General features: G+C 42.3%; 1 protein-coding gene across 5 annotated transcripts; it reads left to right on the top strand.

Annotated features, from left to right (window-relative positions):
• Nucleotides 1-357: 357 nt before the first annotated feature.
• On the top strand, nucleotides 358-24,931 carry ADGRF5 (adhesion G protein-coupled receptor F5). 5 transcript variants are annotated; one of them, XM_071439414.1, is made up of 21 exons: nucleotides 358-490; nucleotides 1,608-1,751; nucleotides 3,863-3,923; nucleotides 4,487-4,651; nucleotides 6,147-6,326; nucleotides 6,702-6,829; nucleotides 7,282-7,340; nucleotides 8,004-8,146; nucleotides 8,983-9,189; nucleotides 11,057-11,290; nucleotides 12,669-12,833; nucleotides 12,965-13,183; nucleotides 13,442-13,660; nucleotides 14,868-15,020; nucleotides 16,247-16,443; nucleotides 17,022-17,201; nucleotides 18,656-20,026; nucleotides 20,994-21,035; nucleotides 21,134-21,193; nucleotides 23,044-23,128; nucleotides 23,947-24,931. In XM_071439414.1, exons 2-21 carry the CDS (start codon nucleotides 1,650-1,652, stop codon nucleotides 24,024-24,026), a joined length of 4,050 nt encoding a protein of 1,349 aa, XP_071295515.1. In that variant the 5' UTR covers nucleotides 358-490; nucleotides 1,608-1,649; the 3' UTR covers nucleotides 24,027-24,931. The 5 variants fall into 5 exon arrangements, with proteins under 5 accessions (XP_071295515.1, XP_071295526.1, XP_071295533.1 ...); XM_071439425.1 differs by lacking the exon at nucleotides 14,868-15,020; XM_071439432.1 differs by lacking the exons at nucleotides 358-490; nucleotides 3,863-3,923 and having other exon boundaries at nucleotides 1,669-1,751.
• The last annotated feature ends 312 nt before the right edge of the window (nucleotides 24,932-25,243 follow it).

Below are 25,243 nucleotides of genomic sequence, written 5' to 3'. Positions count from 1 at the left end.
TTGTCAGTTCAGTAATTGTCAGTTCCATCACGGAATACAGACTGCCATGATCATTTCTTTCTACCTTACACTTATGAGTTCTGAATTTCATGATCAAGTCACTCAGTCTTCTGTGACCCCAATGCAGATCTTCACAGGCAGACTTTGCTTTTGTTAGTCTCAACCAAGTAAAATTTTCCATGGTGTTGCATCACTGACCACTGCCTTTTCCACATCACTTGAGGACAGAGAGTAAGGTACAGGCTTACACCTCATTCCTGCAGAGCTCTGGTGATAACATCTCTGTATTGGAAAAGAAAATAATTTATCCCTACTTTTGCCTCCTGTCTTTTAACCAGGTCAGTACCCACGTGAAGTCCCACTCCAGATGGATCCCTCTAAGAACCACAATTGGTGAGAAAAGTCACGAGTCCCTGCTGGGCCCCCACATTGGTGATATCAAGTACATGCTTGGCTATAAACTCCTTGCCATCCTCTTCCAATTCACAAGGTGAGACCACAGATCATGTTCATATTGTTGTTTTCTGTCATGGACTCATCTGAGCAGGAAAGTGCCAGCAAAGCCCCAGCCTGCCTGGGAGCATCAGTTCTGATAAATGATGGTTGCAATAGGCAGCCCCTGATCTCAGGAGGTGTTGATTTTTCTGTTTTCCCCTAGTGACTCACTGCATTGCAAAACTTGAGTTTGGATGAACAGCCTTTTCAATGTGAAAAGATTGTAATTTTACCAGAGTTCATGATTCTAATAATGAACTGACGTTATCCACTCAGGCTCTGTCCAGTACTGTGCTTAGAGCCTTTCCTCAGTGCTTAAAATGATCTTCACAATCCTCTTGGGTTCTGCCTTCTTCTCTTTTTCTTTAGCTCTCTACTAGTTGTTAATTCTGGAACTAAGAAAGTGCTTTGTTTGGAATAACCAGAAAGTGCATATTCACAGCAAAATATTTATCCTTTATGGATTCTTCACCTCCCTTTCTCTATTCCTCTTGGTTGCATAAATGTGTTAGCACTTGTTATAAGAGTCCATGAATGTTTTACCTCTCCCTTTATGTTTCATCATCCAGTCTGCTGTGTGACTAAATTAGCTCAGGAATTAATGAGGTAGAAAATGTTATTGGGGTGTGGATATGTGTGTGTGTGATTTCAGGCACCACATTACATTCTTGTGTGACATGGTCCTTAGATTCTAGTTTACTTATTTGTTAATTTCAGTGCAATTAATGGAGAAGTGTGCTAAAACCTCAAGATAACACAGATTATTTCCAGGAGATGCCACTCTTCATTGTGTCCATTGCTAGCCAAGGGGTAACAGACACACAGACATCTGTACCTGAGCCCACGGTGATGCTACAACCCTCTCCAGAGTGGGATACAGCCAGTAGCAGAGCTCTCCCTGCTGCAAGAGGACAGGCCCTGACTTGCAGCAACATTCCTTATTGCTCCCTCATCTCCTGGCAGTGCATTTCCCAAGTACCACCAAGAGGGATATCTGAAGATCCAAAGTCAACTTTTGTCATGGCAGATTTCCAGCACCTCCTTTGTCCCTGATAGGAATCTGCTCAGGACTCTGCTTTCTTCAAACAATTTCTTTCTCCTGTTTTGAGTAGGTACAGCTGACTTCAGGCTGGAGAGCAAAGTCACCAGGCAAAATGCCATCCCCAACAACTACAGGTCTCCACTGCCTCTTCCTGCTGGTCTCAGCCTGCTGCCAGACACCACAGCACTCAAACTTCTATCCATTGTCCTACGTAGTGAGTATCCTTCCCCACCCCCACTGGTTTTCATTGGATCTCTGCTTGTATCAGCCTGATGTTCTCCTTTACACCCACAAAACCTTGGAAGAAGTCAGAATAATATTTGGGAGGAGGGGGGAATCTGAACCCAGAGTGTATAAAAGAGGTAGAGAAATCCAAAACTGGGCTCTTCATGTTTCCCAGTTTAAAGTCTCTCCAGAAGGCACTGAATAAAACACATCTTGTTTCTCACTATGTTGGTCTGCAAGGAGTTTCAGTTACTGTCCCTGGAGCTAAGTCTACATAACATATATGGGGGCACTGCTCCTGGATGGAATTCACCCATCCTAGGAGAGAGGAACCAAATATATCTAGAAGTGACATATTTGCAGGTAGGTGGCAGGACTGTCTCAACAGCAGGACAAGTGCACATGACCAAAACTCCACTCCTGGATTTGTGTTTAGATATTGCCCATGAACTGAGATTTCACTTTCATTTCCCACTTTTTCAATAATCCTCACAGATCCTTTCTGTTTCACCTACAGTATGAAGTATGGAAAGCCATTTTGTGCTTCATCCTGTGTTTGTTAACAGACAGTTTCTGCACAGTTTTCCCTAACAAAAAAAGAAAAATTTTCCCTAACAAAAAAGACAAAAGAAGAACAGAGAAACCAAGGTTCTAACCAAATGGAAGTAAATATAATCTGGTAAATCTATCAATTCTTGGTCATCACAATTAGTATTTGGCCAGACAATACTTCTTTTATCTTCTCCATTGTGAGCAAATGGAGAACCTCCTTCTTTGAGAAAGTTAAAAAAAAGGAAAGGAAATGTGAAGAGAAAGGTGGGAACTCCTTAAGCTCTTTCTACCACTACCCCCTCCTTTGGCAAAACAGGATATGTCTGGTTGCAGCAGCTCCATTTGTGCTTCAGCAGATGTCTAACAGTGGCCAAATATCTAATTTGTTCTGATTTTTCAAGCTGAGTCTTCATCTCAGCACTTAGGAGTTTTCATGAAAAAAAAGCGACACCTTTTTTTAGCACCACTGATCATGGGACAGCCTGCAGATGAGTCATTACTTAATGGTGTGAAATATGTGAAGTATTTAGCAACCTAGCAATACCCTTTGATTGTTTGGGAGAATAACTGAAAGAGGAAACCACTGAGTCCAAACCTAGAGGAGGACGTGGGTCACAGGGCACTTTCTGTAACTCCTGCAGCCAACCAAGGTACATCCCAGCAGTGCAAAAAGTGCCAGCACTCCTTGGGTGTGTGGAGCTTCACCCCAGCACAGCTGTGATACAAAACCCAGCTCTAATCACACACCAGATGGTTCCTTTATGTAAAGAGACGACTCAAGAGTTGCCAAGCTATTCACCCTTTCTGTAAATAAAGGTTTCAGTAGGAACCAAGAAACTGGCAAAGCTGCAAATTTCCTGCCTGAGTCTTTGCTTGTTCTTTAGCCTTTCTTGCTAACAGTGGTGCCAATGTATTTTTAGGGCACAGATAAAAAAACGATAAGATGGTCTGAATCTGACTTGGCTGCAGCCTGTGTAAACCCAGCCAGAGTGAAATGGTGCTAACCCCTGCCATGGTCAGCTGTGTCTTACTGATGGCCCCAAAATAGCTGACCTGGAAACTGAGCTGGAGCCAAGGCTTTTCAGTCTGCTTTCTTCTCCTGCTCAGCCTGGCTCTGCTGCTGCAGAGGAAAGCAAAAGGTGATCAAAGTCCAGTTTCTGGATTCAAATGCTGAGTGACCAGGTTTCCCAAGCAGTTCACAAGGCTGGCCCAGGACTAAGTGCTCTGTGACAGCCCCGTGGAGGTCTTGAGGCTCAGACACAAAAATCCTCCTGAACTGGGACAGTTGGCTTGCAGAGACATGCAAAGAGGCATCTGCAAACTCAGTACATCCCTTTGCTGATGCTTAACCCTTCCCTGCTGGGAAGATAGAAATTTTCTGTTTAAAGAGGAAGATGGGGTGGGAGGTTGGACACTTGAGGCCAAGATTAGTGGGAAAAAATTATCTATGTCAGTATCTTCTTCCCTAATTTCTTTTGCCAACAACAGCAGCTGAAGTTTCACTTTGTCATTGCATGGAGCTTCACCTTTTTTTTTTTTTTCCCACAGATTGACAGCACGCTAGGGCAAGAAAGCTTCTTCCCAGAGATGCAAAGGCAGAAGCGAAACAGTATGTACACAAATATATGGTAACAGAGCAGGTTTCCAGTAGACCCAGGGTGAAATCACTGTCAGGGACAGTACCTCCTGATGTACTGAGCTGGGAATATCAAGGACAAGGTGTGGTTGTGGTTTAACCCTAGCCAAGCACCACAGCTCCCCTCGCTCACTCTCCCTCAGTGGGATGGGGAACAGAATCAGAAGGATAAAGTGAGAAAACTCACAGGATGAGATAAAGACAAGATAATCTTATATGGCTCAGTCTGTGGTTGGCAACCCATCAACTTACTGATTCTAAGGAGAGAAGGGATGAGACAGCTCTTCTATGAATATATTATGTCATTTGTATCAGCTTCCTATGCTCTGACACCAGAGAAATCTGGCTTTGTTCAGACAAGGAGCAGATAGAACAGAAGCAGAATATCTGCTGAGTGGGGAGCAAGAAGATTTCCTAAGCAGAATGCCACACTCAGCTACCATTAAATAGCAACAAAGACCCCAAATGCTAGAGGCCATCAATTTGTGATTTACCCTCAAACACAGCTTTGCAGTCTCATTCTATTTCTCTTTCAGTGTTTGTTCTTGACATCCCCTTTCCGGAGCATACTTTTGACATTGAAGTAAGCCTGCAGGATTCATCTTATCTGGAGCCAATCAAAGACTATTTGAAAAACATTGATCTTCCAATTAATATTTCAAATGTACAAACAACAGTTTCAAACATCAGCATTACAACAGGTGGGTTGGTTATTGATTTGTTTGTTCTGGATAATGTGGGGTTTTGTCAGTATTTGATGTCTCCCACTTTTACCACCCATCATGTTTCAGAATCAGCAAAACTGAACCATCTCTGCTCCTGCTGAAAGACCCAGCAAGGCTGAAGCTGTAGCACACAACAACATATTTGTTATCTGTCTCTCACCACTCCTCTTTATATAATGTTGGCATTTGGAATAGCTCTGAATGCTTTTCCTAAGGAAGGGACAAAGCCAGAGGAAGCCTGAGCCAAAGGATCTTGCTCCAGCTTGGCTAACAAGCAGTCTGAGTTGCTTTCAAGTTTCAGGAAGCTGTGACAGCAGTTATCAGACTGTTTACTTCCCTCCTCCTCTATCTGGAACATAGATGGCTGTAAGAGGCTGTACTCTGACCCTGACAGAGAAAGGCTGCATGAAATAGAGCTCACTTCACCTATTCTTACAGGGTGAGACAGGTTTTACTACACGAGTTGTGGTTGTGCAACATCTGTCCAAGTAATACAGCAGAGCATATACAAGCACACCAAGCATTTACAACAGCAGAGGAGATTTGATACCTTCTTATCACTGAGCCATAAAGCAGCAAAAGGAAGTGTTCAACAGTTTCCAAAGCAAGATGCAAATGCATCTTATAAAGGCCTTCAGGCTCAGATGTAATGTGTGAAAATCAATTTGTTAATATCTTACTTTGCCAATGGATCATTAAGAACAGAAAATGTTACAGTGATGTGCTCTGTTTTGCCTTTTTTTTTTTTTTTGAGGAGGGGGGTTGGTTTTGTTTGGTTGGTTTTTTGTTTGTTTGGGTTTTTTGTTTTTTATTTGGTTTGGATTGATTTTTTGTTTGTTTGGGTTTTTTGTTTTTTATTTGGTTTGGTATGATTTTTTGTTTGTTTGTTTGGGGGTTTTTTTTGTTTTGGTGGTTTTAGTTTTGGGTTGGTTTTTGGTTTGGTTTGGTTTTTTTGATTGGTTTCTTTTTTTTAGTGCTTTAAAGCACTTAGTGATTATGCTACCTCCTCTCACATAGCATCTGCCAGGGTACAGAACAACCAGAACACAACAGCTCATTAGCCACTGGGACTCTGAATAATCTTGCTCTTACAATCTCTAAAAGCTTATACACTTGCTTTCAGCTCAAGTGACTTAAAAACATTCAGTCTGAAAAATATTATGGGACCCTGGCCAGTATGCCAGGTAAACTTTTAGGATCAGACTTCACATCTCCATTCAGTTACTTGAAAGCAATTGATCAGACTTTTCCCTGTGCCAGTCTGGTTCCCATTTCTTGTTAGTAATTTACAATTACTAGAATAAAATTTGAAAGCTGTCAGATCATCATTTTGGCATCATTCAAGTGAACTCACAAGAAGGGCAACTTTTAGAGATCCCTGTCATGAAGACACAGAAAGGTAGATATTTATCTTGCAATGCTATGCCCCATTTCCCATTCTCATGGAATTTCTCTGTCTGTCTGACTCCAGTCTGCCTGCCCAGTGGTGAGAATAGCAGCTGCTGTTTCTGTGAAAATGGATATGCCTGGCCGAGCACGGTGTGCAGTGATGTGATGCCCTGCCCTTCTCTGAGCCTGGAACCAGCCCTGCCCTGTGGCTACATGCAGAAAATGCCTTTCTATGGACCCTACTGTGAGCCCCAGACTGAAGGTGAGAAGATACAGGGCAGAACTTCATTGCTGTGCAGCTCACACACTGCTTAGAGGTCAGAACAGTGATGAAAGGTATGATGAAAAAGCACATCAGGACTGAGCTGGCTACCACTCAGCCTGTGAATGTGGAGGAAAGTCTGCAGTGATGGTCTAAAGCTCTTCTCCTTGTGATATGGGCCCACACTGACCCAAACACTTGCAGATATTTGGAGCATTTGGAGCCCCAACTCCTGGAATCACTCCCATGCCTCTTTGGGACTTTCAGCTTTCATTGAGCCAAGAAAGTTTAATCTCATCCGATTTTAGACAGATTTTCACCTCAAAAGCATTGTTTTTTATTATTTTGCATTTATTTTTCTGTCTTTCCTTACAGAGTCATGTGGTATGGGAGAGCCCATTGTAATGAATATGTCAGTCAGACTTGACTCAGACTTCCAGGATGATCTCAAGGATTCTTCCTCTCTGTTATACCAAAAATACAAAACGGACCTTGAAAAAGCAGTAATGACTTTATTTTTTTAATCTCTGAAGGTTGAGAGCCCCCTAAGTAATGTGGTGTTTACCCCAAGTGCCTGGGTTGTCAGTGTCTCTGTGGGGAGCTGGGGAGTGTGCAGCAATGGGAGCTGCAAAGTGGGGCAAAGCTGACTCCATTGATGCCAATGAAAATATTCCCATTTATTTTAATACACTGGGAAGTATTTAGGAACCTTTTGTATATAAAACATGAAAAAAAAAAAAAATCCTATTATTGGTCCTATCTTAAATCCATGTGGGTACACATGGAATGAAACCATGAGCAGAAATGTGTTCCATGACACCAGGAGAGCACCAGGCCTGTTGTATCAGATATGTTACATGTCCTTACTCACATCAGGAATTGAGAGTTTCCTATTTTAAGCACACTTCAGTAATACACAGAGGACTTACACCATCTCACCTGTCTTTGTTTACAGTTTAATGCCAGCTACAGATGTCTACCAGGCTTTGTATCGGCAACAGTATTAGGTTTTAGGTAAGTAAATAATTTCATTTTTCCCTGGGAGACACAAATCTCCCTGTCCAGTCTCAAGGAGATACAAGTCAGCAAAGGTTACATTCACTCTGCCTAGAACCCACTCCCAGCATGCACACACTGAATAGCAGAATAATCACTGCAAAGCAAAGCCCAAGTATGAACATGGAAATGGGATTGTAGGTAGAATTCATCACTGTGCAAAAGTCCAAGAAACACAATTGTTCCCCATCTGCAGGAAAGCCTTTTATGGAAAAGATTGAGCTCCACCCAAGGGGGAAAAGAATGCAAATAAACCTATCACTTTCTAGGCCATAAGGAAGGTGAATAGTACATTGACTCTGGATACAGCCTTGGATAAAAGAGACATTGCTGCTGTCCACACATATTTAAATGCAGCTGCATTTTAGGTTTCTAAGGAAAGTTTACTAGAAATGAACATCAGACAAGGAAGGTGTCACATAAAGGTGTTCCTTTTCAGGGAAGAGCTGTAGCACAACTTTCTGGTATAACAGAGCAAGTTTTGAGTCCCAAGAGGAGTCTTCACAGGGGAATCCTGTGAGGTCTTCCTATCCATGCAAGATGGGTCACCACAACATAGAAAAGCACTAATATACAAGGATATTTAATTCTGGTGCTCATGTGATTCTTGTATCTGTTTAGCCCTGGAAGTGTTTTTGTGAACTATGAAGTAAGAACAGGAGCAGCAAGCTTCACTCAGGTTGGAGATTCCAACAGAGCTGTACCACAGTTTCTGGATTCATCGTACCAGCTAAGCCCATTTACCTTCACAAGAGTAATCACTAGTAAGTTTAAAGCTCTCAGTACTTTCCTTCAACCTTTACTTTAGTATTTTTTGCCTGAATCATGTAGTTGCCCTATACTGTTGATGATTTGGCACTGGACTTTCAAGAAACATTTCTTTTTTAGCTGTTTCATTTTATCCTGTGTCACCAAAGCTTAGGACCCTCATGAGAGGACCATGCATGCAGTACCTCCCATGAAAAACCAAACACTTCCAGCTACTCCACTCCAGTTATTGGTTGGACTTGATTATTTCATGGGTCTTTTCCAGCCTAAATTATTCTAAATGATCCCTGATGTGGTCAGTCCAGGGGAGGAAGATTGAACACCCTTAATTCACCTCCAGAACCAAGACAGCTCTAAGAATGTCAGGCTGTCAGCACTTTCTACTCTTTAAAGCAAAACATAAAACTCTAGCAGTTTACATGACAACACATTCCCCTTGGCTTCCTTGGCACATTTTCCATGCTGCTGCTGGACAGTGTGTTACAACTCAGATGCTGATCAAGTGCCCTGGAGGTGTTCTGCTCTCAGTGCACCAAGTGCTGGACTGTCTGTCCCAGAGGATTACTTCAACCTGGTTGCTTCTCCTCCCAGCTAATCTAATTAGAAAGTAGTGGTGGTGATAATAATTCTTCTAACTCTGCATAAAACCTTCTGGAATTTTTAGCCGAGAAAGATACTAAAGAATATGTTGAGGGGAAAATCCCATGGCCTGTATCAAAGGTGGTACCCTGCAGCTGACACGAAGCACCTGGGACCCCTATAAGATGAAAGACACCATAAAGATGTAAGCTGAAGTGACAGTAATGCAGAATGTTGCTCTCTGTCTTCCCAGATCAGACAAACTTCACCGTGAAACCCTCGAACATTTTTGAAGGGGACACAGTAAGACTGACCTGTGAGATAAATTCAACATTTTCCAATGTGACCTGGTATCACTTTGACCAGACCATCTCAGCTGGCTCCCGGTACTCCATAGAGACAGTTTTAGCATCCAGAAGATCAATTCTTAAAATTACCAACATTACAATGAAGGATTCTGGTATGATTTTCCATTGTTAAAACAGCAAATTTAAATCTTTATTGTGGCTAGTTCTATAAAAAGCAAATATGAATGCAGTGGCTGCATTTTCTAGAGGAAATATGAAAATTACAGTGCCCTTCATAATTTTCCTGTTATTTTCATTAGTGATCTACGTATTGACTGGCATTGCCAGTAAGATGTGAACTGACTGAAGTGATGGTACATGACTGGGTGTTCTAAGGGCCAGGCTTCATTTTCCTACCAGGGAGATAGTGGTGACTGCATGGCTGTGAGGCCTTCCCACCCTTTTGGTGTGGTGGCTGGAGGCTGTAGTTGAATTTGTCCTTAATGCCCTTGCCCCCTACACACACATGACCTAGCTAAATCAGAGCTCAGAGCTAGAGTTTTGCATGTTTAGGGATTTTTGAAAATCAGAAACAGGTAAACTGACAGCATTTTTCTGGGAGGATCTATCAGGGGAATTATTATGTATTATCAGAGCTTGGGCTCAAGCTTCCACTCAGTTCGTGTCTTTGGACCATGAATTCTACATTCAACTTCAAAAAGGGTAGCCTGTGATCAGGTATTTGGGCCCATGTATGTGAAGTAGGAATAGTGGATCCAAAATTCTTCGGACTGAGGATGCCCTGAACCTGGATGTTTCCACTCCTATGTAAGTGGTCTGCTCATTTGTCTATCCCAGTGGGGAAGGGAAGTCCACATACTTAAAATATGTGGGAAATTTGGAGCTCCTATTGCCAATCTCAAAACCAAGCCTGGCTGCATCCAGGGGACTGGTGCCTGAGAGAGTGGCTGATAAAGAGAAAGGGACCTGTGGGTCCTGGTCAGTGGCAAGTTGAATGTGAGTCAGCAGTGCCCTGCAGCCAGGAGAGACAGCCGTGTCCTGAGGGGGCATCAGGCACAGCATTGCCAGACGGGCAAGAGAGGGGATTGTCCTGCTCTGCTTTAGGTTGGGGAGACCTCACTTCAAGTCCTGGGGGCAGTAAAGGCATCAAGCTATTGGACAGAGTCCAAAGGAGGCCACAAGGATGGTGAAGGGGCTGAAGGGTAAGACGTATGAGAAGGAGCTGAGGTCATTTGGTCTGTTCAGCATTGAGGAGACTGAGGGGACACCTCATTGTGGTCTTCAACTTCCTCATGAGAGGAAGCAGAGGGGCAGGTACAGATCTGTTCTCCCTGGTGACCAGGGACAGGACTCAAGGAGCTGGCATGAAGCTGAGTCTGGGGAGGTTTTGGATAAGTGAGAACAGTTTTTCACTCAGAGGGTGGTTGAGTAGGCTCCCAAGGGCAGTGGTAACAGCACCAAGCCTGAGAGCTCAATAAGTGTTTGAACAAAGCTCCCAGGCACACGGTGTCCTGTGCAGGGCCAAGAGTTAGGCTCAATGATCCTGACAGGTCTCTTCCAACTCAGCATACTCTGTGATTCTGTGATAAATACTCTGCTCTGTTTGGCAGTGCCTTCTGAGCAGCTTGAGAGCCTCCACTCTGAGGCCAGTTCTGGTGGAGTCCGCCCTGGGCACCTCTCTTGTCACCTATTCTCTGTAGGAATCTTTTTACCATGACATACTGCTGCCAGAAGGACTGTGGCAATATACAGATCCCAAAACCACCTACTCAGCCAGATTTGAAGTATTTTGGTCTGAGAACACATATCTCAGGTACCCATCAACAGTGAATCCTAATCTAGATCCATTTGGCACCAGGGGTTTGCAGAAAGCATTCTGCAGGTGACCTGAGGATACATATTGATCAGCAAGTAGCAGAGCCACTGCAGAGCAAGGACACGTGAAAACCAGCTGTGGAAGTAGTTCCTAATTCCAAAATAAAGGCAAACTCAGCAAAAACTGTTGTTTATGCTTCACAGGTTCCTATAGCTGCGTGTTCATAAGGAGTGGTCTGTATCACACAGAGATACACAATGGCACAGAAACAATATCTGTCTTTCCACTGCATGTCACTCCAAACTTGGAGGAAATCGATGTCACATGTAACAGTCCTGAAGTGCAAGCAAAGGGTCTTCAGCTGTCCTGTTGCATTGACAGACACTTGACATCACTTAAAGTATCCTGGAAAGTAAATGGAACAATCAACATTACAGGTAAGATTAACAAAAGGTTGGCTTCCACCTGCTAGGTTTGCTCACTGATCAAAAGTCTCCTCCTAAGTGGCTGCCCCAAAGTCCTAGGATGAATGAATACAGGGTATGCTCCAAAAGTGGCAGGGGGAAGGACAGACTCTGTATGTGTTGTGCAGGTGCCAGTGGGGTTTCAGGCATCTCCATACACTGATGCCTTAAACTGTGCCATCCTGGATGGAAACAGCTGCCTGGACCAGCAACACACCAGCTTCTTCCAGAAAGTTTATTTCTGCATGGTCTAATTTTGAGTGCAGGGATGAGAGCAAATCAGCCTGTACTGCTATCTGCGGAATCACCCTTGGGGTACAAAGATCTTTCATGTAGCACATACTGAGATTTGGCAGTCATGAGGTACAAGTGCTACACTGTGAAACAGCTGCAATGCAGATAAATATGAGCACTGTTTGTCTCTCCACCCGTAGCTGTGATACTTCACATACCAGTTGAGTCAGAGGCATCCCGTAAGGCTCTCCAATATACAGAGTTAATAAGGCACCAAGTAAGTGTACTACAAAGAGCTACAAAGTAACATGAACAGAACTGCTCATAAATGTCTATGAACCATCACCCTAAACGGTCTATTGCCCCTCTTAATATTTTATGAGTATGAAGTAACTGTTTATTGTTAACTATTGGCCGTAAATGAAACTTTGCAGAAAGCAGGACAGCAAACTGAGATAAAATCTTCAAAGGTCATGCATGCCCCCACTTCCTCAAAGGACAGTTACCAGAGTGCAGCAGTGCTTGCAGGGAGAGGGGATCCTGGCCCACTGCAATGGGCTGTTTTACCCCTCATTCCCTGTGGCCAGGCTTTCCCCCAGGAAAGCTGGGGGAAACTCTGCTCTGCTCTCATGTCAGCTGTGCTGCCAGCTGCAGCGTGGGACAGCTTTAGTGCTCGCAGCTAAACCAGCACTCTTCAGATTTTAAGTTGAATGAGTGTCAAGTACCTCCACATTTTTATTTCAAAATTAGACATTAAAATCTGCAGTGTTTACTCCTGTTTTACTTACCTTTACTCACCCTAAATATCACAGATAATGAGGTTAGGCTTAACCAGAATACTCCTCATTTTGATTGACCCTGAGATTTCCAAGCAGTGTGGTTGTGTTCTGGCTGGTTTTGGCAGGAGGAATCTCAGCACAGAGCTGTGTGCTGCCACTCTGTGAGTGTTGCCACAGCAAAAAATGTGAATGAACTTCAGTGATGATGAGTTAAAAGTGCCATGATGTCAATTACATACAAACCCACAAGGGTTTCCATGGCTGGAGTAATTGCTTGTGCTTTTCAGAGGTATTTTTGGACGTCCATAGCCCTTTAAACAATGCTTATTGCTCCCTAGGAGTAACCATCTTGAGTGGAAACTGCACTGGATACCAGCTCAACATCAGTGAGTCCCTGTGCCCCCCTGAGAAGTCAGGTGCAGTGACCACATACACGTGTGAAATGGAGACCGGGCACGGAGCCAGGCACGCTCGAAGCATCGCAGTCACGTACCTGCGGAAAGGTGAGGGGCAGGGACTTGTCACAGAGCAACAGCTCTTTAATGCACAGATGGCCTCTGTGGCACACAGAATTTGTGAGAAAACGATTAAAAGTAACTCTCACTAATGTGACTTTTGTCCTGTGTTGTCTCAGCCCACATAACAATATCTTCAAGCACAAACTCAACAGTTTCCGAGGGATACGGGTTCAATGTAACATGTGAAAGTGATGTGAGCAATTATGACAGCATTAGTTGGAAAATCCAGTCTGGAAATGACACAAAAACAGTAGACTGTGATACGTGCATCCAAAATAGCAAAATCCCAGCCATGTCTGTGCTCACAGTGAAGTCTGCCTCACAGTACTGGAGAGGTGAGTAAATCTGGTCTCATTGGCTACAAAGGCAATGTAATCTCTGTACCGGATAATTTACAGCATCCTGAGCCCTGCAAATCACTGTGCAGCCTGGCCACAATAAATAAAAAGCCCCCAGGGTTAAAATTTTAAGTGTTGGAGGACACCAAGGCTTGATGTTGCCAACAGAATTATATTTGTTCATCATTCATGACCATGCAAAAGCTGAGGAGCACTTCTGTTGACTGAGACATGGTTTTGTATCACTTCTTTTAGGCACCTACATCTGCACATTCTCCCAGAAAAACCTGGACAGTTCTGCCAACATTACCATCGAGGTGGTTTCCTTGCCCCTGAAGAAGAACATCCTGATAGACCCCATTGCAACATCGATACAGTGCCAAGTGCCGCATGCTCTGGAGTGCTGCATAAGTGCAAAGACTGTGGGAGACTACAGGGTTACATTTGTGGTTCAACAAAATGAATTTCAAGCTGGTAAGACACAATAAATTTGCAGAATCATTAGTTTCACTCTGTGTCACAACCCAGTCTCTGGGTGTTTTGTTTTCAGTTAGGTCTGTGTAAACAAGTCATGTTTACTGCTTTCATGACAACCCAAGAGCACTTTTGAGGGTGCAAAAAAAGAGAAATGGACTTTTTTTAGGATGTTGAGCATGCCTGGGGAACACGTCTGGGATTAATACTGAAGTCACTGCTATAGTGAAAAATACATAATAGGTAAACTCAACATTTGGTTTGACTTGCTAGGCAGGGAGAAGTGAGCATCCTGATCCTTCTACAGCTTGGAAATTGCTGAACTCTTTTTATTTGTTTTTATCTTCCATTCTGCCACTTTTTAAAATGAATACTGAGAAAACGTTACTTAAGAAAATCTACTAAATATTGAAAAATGTCGAGTAACCCATTAAGAATGCAATTCAAAAAAACAACTCAATTTTCTTTGAAGATACAGGGAGCACATCTTTAACAATACAAAAGCCTACGCTTCTATGTCTTCAAATTTAGGGCAATTCTGCAACTTCCCTGACGTGTTTTTATATACGATAAGTTTTCAAGCAAGTTGCTTTTTATACAGCAGAATTTTTTGAGTGAATTATAAAAATGTTACTTTGAAAAAAAAAAAAGGCAAATATGATCTACCAAAAATAACTCAGGAAACACGCAGGAGTGCAAAAATAACAGGCTGAGTAGTAAAGCAGGTGGAGACTGAGGACTTCAGTAGCTAAGAAAAAGGCAAGATGTTGTTGGAAGAGACTGCAGCTGGAGACCCACCCTCAGGCACAGGCATACTGAAGGGCAGTGGAGTGTGGCACAGATCCTGAGTTCAAAGGAACCATGTAAGAACAGCCAAACACTATCCCAGCTTAACTGAAACACTTGTGGTAAAGGCAGGAAGAGTATTCTCAAAAATTATTTTCAAAGCAAATTTTGATTACTGCACAGTTAAGAGGGTTTGGGGAGGATTTGCTCACACAGCAGTAAATGAAAATGTATTGATCATGCAGCAGCTGCCAGATTTATTACAGAGGGACAGATCAGCATACAGAGAGGGAGCTTTTTCACGAAGGAAAGTTGTTTTTTTTCTAGTGCCCACAGGAAATAAAGTTTTGTCAATGCTTTCTGCTGGTTTTAGTTGGCTGACCCCAAATCTGTGTTAACCTGTCTTCATCCATCCATACAGAGGAAAGGGAAAAAGACAATTTGCTTTGCTACATGTACAATCACACAGAAAAAGAATGCAACAAAGAGAAAAAGGTTTTGGCGTATTGCAAATTTGTCAACGTCATCGGACAGGGAGTTGACAGTGAACAGATAAGACTGCACTTGATACCTGGTAAGGAGAAAAGTTACTGTTTATAGCTGTTATATAGGACATTACAATATCTTTATTGAATCAGGTGCCACAAATTCATCACCAGTGACATCTAACAGATACAGGTTTTTGTTATCCAAGAACTTTTGTCTCCTTTTCTCATGGGAAATTTTTACACACAGAGGAAAATATCGGGTTTTATGTAATTAAAAAAAAAATAGACGAGATGTGTTGTCTTTGCTGTATTTGAGAGTGGACCCAGTATGTTCCAAAACAGTGACAATTTGATCACTATTGCAGGCTGCACCACCAAGCTTCATCCTCTGTGTTGAAATGTGGTCATGCAGTTTCCAGCTTCCTTGCTAACAATTTAGCAAGGATCAAAGACTGTGGTGCCTCATCAGGCACAGGAGGACAGCCTGTGGGAGAGCATTTCCACTTTGAACACAAGAAGGGCAACCTCTGTGAGGTGCTGCAGAGACCAGGGCAGCTTCCAGTCAGCTCTGCGGGGAATGTTTTGTAGTTAGAATTCAGCATTGCTAAATCCAGCTTTGATGTTTAGTTCTGACAAGAGTTTGGGTATTTCAGCTCTTTTTATTCTAAATTGGAAAGGAAGAAATCTTGCACATCTCCCTGATGCAGAAATGTTCTTTTTTCCACAGCAGCGGTACCTACAGTTGAATCACTGTATCTGCCAGATTTCACTCTCTTAGGCAATAAATATGCAGACACTTTAATTACTTTAATTACTTTAATCACTTTAATCAGCAGATACTTACTGATATGACTAAGCCAATCAAACACAATTAGCAACACCCACGGTTCATCAAAAAGGTGTTGAGGCCTCACTATGAAGGTCTTAATGAATTTCCTGTTAGTACTACAGCAGTACTGAGTACCTTAACAGAATAAATTTCGTATTAATTATTGTTCTCTTGATGTTCAATATAATCCCACTCCAGCTCTGTCTAACCCTGTAGTTTAACAGATAAATTTAAGTCTTTGGGTGTTGGTTTGTTGATTGGATTCAGTACTCAAAAATTGGAGCTTTATTAGGTTGCCTTTTTAATTTCCTGATTCATAAAAATAAGGAACCTGAGACATATACACCCTGAAAGATCATAATTAATGAAAACAGTAAACTGAAATCCTAATTTAAAGATCTTTGAACAGATCACAAATTTTGTGGGGGAAATTCATTCATCTTCCTGCTTCTTATTTTCTATCTCTGTCTCCTCTCTGTACAGGTCAGAAAGTTTCCTGCTCAGACAGCTTGGGCATTGGAACAGAAAACGCCATATTAATAAAGCCATGCTGTGATGTAAAAAATCCAGAAGGTTTTACTCGAGGCAATATAACTTACCAGTGCATCAACAGCTCATGGAAGCCTCTAAGGAACAACTGCCTGTCTGGACCAATAAACGACCTGCTGAGTGGTGCTGAGGTAACACTCATGGGTCTGTGGAGGCTGGGATGGGGAGCTGGGTGGGGAGAAAAAGTATTGGTGACATGATTTTTGCTTATCATAATCTAAAATATATGAAGCATTTGAAAGTTTCTTTTTAAAGATATGAAGAATGTTTGGCTTTATTTACACCAGCCAAAAGAGCTGAGGCCCCTCCCAGGACACAGAGGGCCTGAGGCACTGCATGGATAATGTCCATACACATGAATGCTCTGTTCCCAGGCAAGGTGACCTTGTCCATGGCATCCATAAGGAGCAGTTCCTGGCCTGGAGTGTTCCCTGAGCTATGCTCAGGCACAAGCCCAGAGCCTATTATAGAGCACACCAACAGTGAGGCTGTAGGATTAACTCTGGACCACTGCCCAGCCTCATCCCCAGGCCCTTCCTACAGTGCCCACACCCTTGGTCACTGCACTTGACAGATGGGTGCCAGGCCTTGGTTTGCAGCCTTGGTATCATCCCACAGTGCTCTTCCCATCCACAAACCATCCAGAGTCACCTTTATGTCAGCCAGGTTAGAGGATTTCCTATGTGATGTGCTGTTATTTCTGTTCCAGTCCTTGGTCAGCAGCACTGAGGCAAAAGCTCAACTACCCATCTACCTTGAACAGCTTAAGGAACAGACAAAAAAGGAGCTAACCACAATAAACAATTCTTCAGCAAACCTAGGTGCAATTGTTACCATCCTGGATATGGTCTCCTCTATCCCACTTGAGGCAAAGGAGCTCCCTATGCAGGTAAGGTTTTATTTTAAGTCTTATCTACACCGACCAAGCCCTTTGGCCTCTTTTGTCAGAGAGGATGATGTTTTCCCTGAAGAAGTTTCACGCTTGCTTAGGATCAAGATCAGGACAGTATTAAGGGAATAGATGAAGTGACAGCAAAGATACAGAGAAGTTTATGAAAACTCAAAATGATGAGGACAAGGAGTCTATGCATGAAAGAGAAGCTGCTTAGCAATTAGAAATATTTTAGGAACACATGGATATCTGCGGCATTCTAAGACAGGAAAGGACAAGGGATGATGGACAAAAAATTGGACGTGAGCAAGCAATGTGCTCTTGCAGCCCAGACACCCAAACATGTCCCGGGCTGCTTAACAGGGAATGTGACCAGCAGGTGGAGGAAGGTGATTCTGTCCCTCTACTCTGCTCTGGTGAGATCCCACCTGGAGCACTCCATCCACCTCTGGGGTCCACAGGGCAACAAGGATGTGGACATGCTGGAATGGGTCCAAAGGAGGGTCACAGAAATGGTCAGAGGGCTGGAGCAGGTCTCCTGTGTGGGCAGGCTGAGAGAGTTGGGGTTGTCCAGCCTTGAGAAGAGAAGACTCAGGGAAGAACTTATTGCAGCTTTTCAGTACTTAAAGGAGACTTATAAAAAGGCTTTTTATCAAGGCCTGTAGTGACAGGACAAGAAAAAATTGTTTAAACTGAAAGAGGGTGGGTTTGGATTATGTATTAGGAATAAATTTTTTGCTGTGAGGGCAGTAAGGCACTGGAATAGATTTACCAGAGAAGTTGTGGATGCCCTAAACCCTGGAAGTGTCCAAGATGAAGCTGGATGTCCCTCCCACCTGGAAGGGGGGTTGGACTGGATGACCTTTAAATGTCAAAACCATTCTGTGATTCTATGATTCCATGAGTAGAAGTAGGAATAGGAAAAAAGGGTGAAATGGGAATAGGGAGAGTAAATTCCAGGAGCCATGATCAAGCAAGAAAAATAAGCTGAATGTAACAACAAATGAATAACAGAAGAAACCTTAGAAATAATTGGGAACCTTGATTATGAGGTCCAGAGGAAAAGCACTGTTCTTCTAACAGAAAAGTGCAAAAAGGTTTGATAGTCATAGATAGATAGAAAGCCCTACATGAGACACCAAGAAATCAAAGACAGCAAGAACACTGAGAAAGAAAGGAAAGAAGGCTGGAGATGCTAAAAATGCCAAACAATGCCAAAGTACCAAATAATATATAAAAAAATAGTCACACAGCTCTGCTTTTGGAAACCTTAACGTGCAAACAGAGTATGCAGAGGGTTAACAACTGAAGAACTTGACCTGGACTGAGCAAAATAAGAAAATGCTGGGCTTTTTTAAAAGGCACTTCTAGGACCATGCATAAATTACCATCAGAAACAACAATTAATTGTGTGGGATTTCAGTAACTGCATTATTCTGTTGTTGTTCCAGAATTTCTTATCCACAGTGGACTTAATTGTTGACGATTCCACAACTGAAGTTTGGGAAGACCTGAATAAAGAGAAGACACGACAAAGTTCTTTGTTACTACAGTCGGTAGAAAAGTTTTCCTTGAACCTCCAACCAGTTAATAACACCATTCCTTCCGTCTCTGCAAACAGCGTTCAGCTCCAAGGGGTAGTTGTCAAGGAAAATAACAACACAGCTTATAACAAGGACTTCCGCAGTGCAGGAAACCTCACAGTCAATGTGCTCATTAGTGAAGCTGAAATCCAGGCTCTAACCCAAAATTCAACCATTGTCAGTGTGATGTACTCAAAACTTGGACATGTTTTGCCCCGGAAAACATTTGAATATGTGAATGGTTTATTGATAACAACAACTTTGAGCAGCCACCGGAGCCAGAAGTTTGCTATTAATATGACATTTGCAAAGGAAAACTTGTCTCTAAAGATGCCCAAGTGTGTCTTTTGGAACTTCACACTCAACAATCACAGTGGGGACTGGGATGATCATGGCTGCACACCCACAGAGTCAGAACATTATGTCATTTGCTCCTGCAATCACTTGACATCATTCTCCATCCTGATGTCACCTGATAGATCCTCCGAGCTAATCTTTGAAAGTTATATTTCCTACGTTGGCCTGGCCATTTCAATAGTGAGCTTGGTGGTCTGCATCATAATTGAATCCTTGGTCTGGAAGTACGTGACAAACAACACAACCTCCTACATGCGCCATGTCTGTATTCTCAACATTGCTACATCACTGCTGATTGCTGACGTTTGGTTCATTGTCACTGCCTCCATCATGGATCAAAACCAGCAGATGAGCAGAGACATCTGTATCATGGCCACCTTCTTCATCCATTTTTTCTACCTATGTGTCTTTTTCTGGATGCTGAGCCTGGGCCTCATCCTTTTCTACAGACTGGTGTTCATCTTACACAACACGAGTAAGACTGCTCAGAAGACGGTGGCATTCTGCCTGGGATACGTGTGCCCCTTTGTCATTGCAGTCACCACCATCGCTGTCACACTGCCAAAGAACAGTTACACAAGAAAGAATGTCTGCTGGCTCAACTGGCAGGACAGCAAAGCTCTCCTGGCCTTTGTCATACCTGCCTTGATCATTGTGGCCACGAACTTGTTCATTGCCGCAGTTGTTATAATAAAAATACTGAGGCCAACTATTGGGGATAGGTCAAGCAGGCAGGAGAGGAAATCTCTGTTGCAGATTGGCAAAAGCGTGGCCATCCTGACACCACTGTTAGGCCTCACCTGGGGTTTTGGCCTTGCCATCATCATCAAAAACAGTAATCCAGCTTTCCACATCCTCTTTAGTCTGCTCAATGCTTTGCAGGTGAGTTGTGCGCATTTTTGTTTCCTCTGTTATGATTTAACATGGAGACATTATTGCAGTGGTGTGCTTGGCAGGGCATAAGAACACCAGGGAAAAGCTTAAATTTGCCTAACACATCCTTATTCCAAAAGGGCTCTTTGGGAAAGCCATTCCAGGAATTCAGCAGTATTTCATATTCTCAGCTGCCTTAGCAGATGTGCCATATAGACAAAGCTGGCCTAAAGATAACTCCCTACTTTGCCAGTAGTTTTGGGATCAACTTCACTGCTGAAGACCAGGAAAACAGCCCTGTTGTGTTCAGGTGGGCAAACTTCAGCATCCCTGTTTCCATTTATAGTGCAGCTGGAGGTATCGTGTTATGCCTTTTTTGGGTTTCAGTATAAACCACAAGAAAGTCACCAAGATCAGCTGAGTACTAATGATAAAGAGAAGAACTGACAAAAATATACCATTAAGAGTTTTCAGTCAGTATGACTTTTGCCATGTATTTAGGTGGTCAGTAGGATCCCAATACAAGGAAGTTTCTTAAGGACAATATAGTTATGTGTACTCTCTCTTTAAAGAGAATACTTAAGATTTCCCATTGTTAAGAGAGGCATCAAAACTGTTTTCTTCAAACCAAACTCACTGGCCTTTTTCTTGGAACCTCCTAGTTTGTCTGGAGAGCACAGGTAGAGCATGTCTTCCATACATACACATTCCTTTTTCCAAATACATTTAGTGCTACCAAACTATCTGTGTCAGTTTGTAGACCAGATCAACACAGAATTTAAATAGACCAGGCCTGGGGAGCTGCCAAATGAGCAGTCCCTATGTGATAAGCAGTTAGAAAAATGCTCTGTATCAAAGAGTTCAAAGTTTAAATAGTACCATTTAATAGTTTAAATGGACAATGTTGGAGATATTTATGAGATATTGAAATTAAAGATTGCTGTCATCAAAATGAATGTAATTATCTGTCTCCTAGGGATTATTCATTTTGGTGTTTGGGACTCTCTGGGATAAGAAGGTAAGGATTCCAACTATTTCTTACATTATGTCAAAATACTGTTGGAATTTGAACAGAATTTCTGTATTTACTGATTGACTAATTTTTTTAACAAATAGATACAAGAAGCCCTGTTGAAGAGGAATTCATCATCCAAATGGAGTTCACAGCAATCAAAGGTTAGAATCTTGACCTAAAAAAGCACTTCAGTTACTGCTGAGTAGTCTATTTTTGTCCAGTGCACTTTAAATTCTGGATTATTTATTAGAACAAGTCACAGAGGACACTAACAACATAAATATGATTATATCCCCTTTTTAAAAGTTCATTATTTTCACTATAATTGGTAAAAAATGAGAAGGCAGTTAGTGGACATTTGATTTAAATTCCACAAGAAAGAAACTAGAAAATGTAACTGAAAACTTTTAGTTAGAAAACAGAATTTTTTTTGCACTAGTATTTATTCACAATCTGAGAGAAATGCAAGGGGAACTTCTTGGGGAACTATTGTTTCATTTTACACTTCTGCATTTATAACACCTTAACAAAAAGGTATGTAAGGATGTGTAAGAAACTTAGTAAGCTTTGGGTTGAAATGGACCTTCAAGATCATCTGGTTCCAACACCCACCCCCCCCCTCTTCCTGAGCTGCCAATGGTGCTGGCATCACCCTTATATGACAATAAAGCTTGATTTTATATTGGTATCTGAACAGGGTTTATTCAGAAGAGCCTGTACAGGTATTGCTAAAGACCTAGGAAGCCGACTTAAAAGCAAGGATAATTAAGAAGATGAGAACACAGGCTCAAAGGAATTAAGGAGTCCATTAAGGTTGAACTGTCAGTTCAGAAGAACAGCATTGGATCAAATCACTCCAGTTTCTGCAGGAATTGCTGAAATTGGAAACTACCCCCAGAGATCATCTTGCACCACATTTCCATCAGAGCATGGTCAGCTAGAGCTCGGAGCTGTGTCCAGTTAGGTTTGAGTAGCTCCAAGGATGGAGACACCACAAGCTCTATGTACAGCCTTTTCCTGTGTTTGACCACCTTCACAGTGAAAGAGTTTCATCTTAAGTGGGATTTCCATTTGTTCTCAAAGCCTCTTGTCCTTCCACTGGGCACCAAGGAGAAAAGTCTGGCTCCATCTTTACTCTGTCCTAATCAGACAGCCCTGAGTATGTCCTGGCATTGGGTTTGGTCCTCCCCAGGGGCAGGAGGACTTTGAACTTCCCTTTGCTGAACTTCGTAAGATTCCTGTCATTACATTTCTCCAGCCTGTTGAGGTCTGAGAATGAGCAAATAAAGCAATATCAAAGTCTTTTGTTAAGCGTTTTATATGTGATTCATTTACCTTCTTTCTCTACCACCTTATGATATAGGTGACAATACAAAACACTGCCTTATTTCCCCCACCAAAGTACAACTAAATAACAAAGAAGGACTGAAGAGAAAAAGATGTGGTTTTCATGCCTTTTTTAATACATCCTTGGAGGAATCACGTTAAATTCTCCAACCACTCCAGAACCAAAAACGAAACTTAATTTTAGCAGCAAAGTGTTCCTTCCTTCCTTCCTTTGCATCTGGACTGCAAAGATTGTGTTCTAATGCCCTCTAGCGTATCAAGTAAAATTTGCCTCGGATTGTCTCAGGCTGCTGGCTGTCAAGAACAATTCCCATTCACAAAAATCTTAGCTATTGTGGCTACCTTAATGGCCATACTGACATAGCTAAGAGAAGAGGATCCCATACTGCCTGTTAGGACAGACTCTGGAGCCTAAGCCATCCCCCCTGGCCAAGAGTTAGAGACAAACAGATTGTGCCTGGTAGTTTCTTTTGAAGTTGATCTCCTCCTATCACCACCATAAACATGCAGATGTGTGAACTTGATACCTCACAAACATCTAGCTTTGCCTTCTGTGGATTGTTTGCTCATACTACTGAAACAAAGTTTATTGGAACTTTTTTTTCCCCTAAAATGGGGCTACAAAGAAAGTCCTTTTGACAAAAAGCATTTTTCTCTCTTTCAGTCATCCTCTCTGATCCTGGTGACACCAATGCTTGCTATGAGCTACCCATTTTCAAGAACCTTTAACAACTTATGTGGGAAAACAGGTATGTGACAACAGATCTCCCTTACTGAAGCACAAACAGGATTTGGCCTTCATTCTTGCTCTCAGGGTCTGTCTGTCCTGATATCCATTAATCTATTTGTCTCTCCATGCATCCATAGATTGTTTTTAATCTTCTAATGCAAAGGAACTGCAATAAGTCAATTGTAGCATAATGCTAGCAGTGAAATTGTCTATCTCTTAAACAATTATTGGATGTTTCACCAATTCTAAATCCCACTAAGTAAGCTCTGTTTTGAGCTTAATGAGACCATGGCACAGTTCATCTGTCATTCATGTACTCTTCACCACCTTGAAACTGTATTTCTTCAAATGTTCTCTGGCTGCCATTTTGTGGACATCACCATTTTAGTGTTATGACTTCATCTTGCAAAAAACATTTCTGGAAATAACATTTAATTTCTAAGTGTCCAATTTTTGTATCTACACATTGTTCAGAGAAGATAGTAACACTTGGGTCTTAGTTTAGAGCGTTGTCGCCATAGGAGGGAGGGAGCTGAGATTCATCTCAGGAGCCTGTGAATGTGTTGTGTTCTGGATGTGTCCCTGTGCTCCGGGAGAAGCACTAAGTGCCTTCATTTTTGTGAGAAAATCATTGCCCTGTGGCATGGTTGGGAGTTCGAGCTGACACATCCTGGCTGTGTCACCAAACACACTGAGTTCTGTGGTTGCTGGTATTGCTGTAATCCAGGTAGTGCCAGGGCTGCAGGACAAGGCAGAGCCACCTTGGCCACCAGCACAGCTGTCACTGTCCTTACTTTGCAGTGACAACTTGTCTAACCCCTGTGCTTTGTTTTGCAGGCAAATACAGAGTATCTTCTTCCGAGCCATCCACCTCTTCCACTGAAAATACTTCCAAGGCATATTCCTTGCTTAACTGAAGCACTGCCGGTGCTAAATCATGTAACTCTGAAAGGACCTCTTCATGACACACACAAAAAGTTCCTGGGAGTCACCAGGAAGCAGACTGCTTCATTTTGACTGAATTGTGCCTTGGTGAATTCTTCTGGAATAATCATTTCTGGTTAATGTGTAAGGCAGGGAAGCTGAGAGAGGAGGAATTTTACAAGGCTGCCAATCCAAAAAGAGATGACAAGGATTTGAAGGCCTTCATGTGCAAGAAAGGACATTGGGAGTGAAGAACTCTCAGCCCTTAAGTGAGTGCTTAGCACTATGCTGTACTGAGACATGAACTGCAGTGCTTCGCACGGTTGCTGTCCAGTGGATTTGGTATTTCCCCTATCAACTCTCTGAATGATCCCAAAGGCCTGTGTAGATACACAAATACCTCACAGTTTCTCTTCTACCCTCATATTAGAGTCTGAAAAGGCCATTGTGGTTTCCATTTTCTATTTAAGACTTTCTGGAACTAAAAATTTCCAACCGAGAAGGCCCATTTCAGATCTTCCCTTTTGACTTACATAAAATGAAGACCGTGATGATTCCTGCATGGTCTTCTTTCAGATGGAAAGACTGAAAGTTCCATGTGGCACTTTTTTGAAGAAAAGGAAGATTTATGCCCTTAACAATATTTTTCTTTCCCTTGATATGTAATGTGGTAAGACAGAGATGGTTGATGCCCTCTGCCACAGAGGGGACTGCATTTATTTAATGCATACAATTGTTTAGAATGCAAGGTGTGCCTTGTGTAAAGTCTGTATGTTTGGGTCTTCTCTCAGAGGAGAGACACGCTTGAAGGACTCAGAGAATAAGTTCTACAGTGAGTATAAATCATCATATGCCAGGCAGGATGAATGGTTTTATATAAATTATTGCTCTAATACTACATTTGTGGAACCATTTTTTTCAAGCCTGTACACCTTTAAAGGCAGGACCCCTGTCTTGAGAAGAACCTGAAAAGTATTTATAATGCACACAAATGTTGCAAAATTTAATATACAATATGGTAGAATCATGAAGATTTTGATTTGAGGTCAGTATCAAATACTCAGCCAAGTGGTACAGTTCTGTTTGATTGTCAGGGAATTTGTGTGTTTGCCAATGGTGAACCTGTTCCTGGAACTTCGGGGTGAATCAGGATGGGAAACTGTTCTCTACAGTTAGAAGCACTTATGATGGCTTGGTATGGGCAAGGTGG

Source organism: Agelaius tricolor, unplaced genomic scaffold (genome assembly GCF_023055355.1).
Source record: "Agelaius tricolor isolate 1412-34295 unplaced genomic scaffold, bAgeTri1.0.p SCAF_1, whole genome shotgun sequence".
Lineage (NCBI taxonomy): Eukaryota > Metazoa > Chordata > Aves > Passeriformes > Icteridae > Agelaius > Agelaius tricolor.
This window is presented reverse-complemented; position numbering and strand designations above follow the sequence as displayed.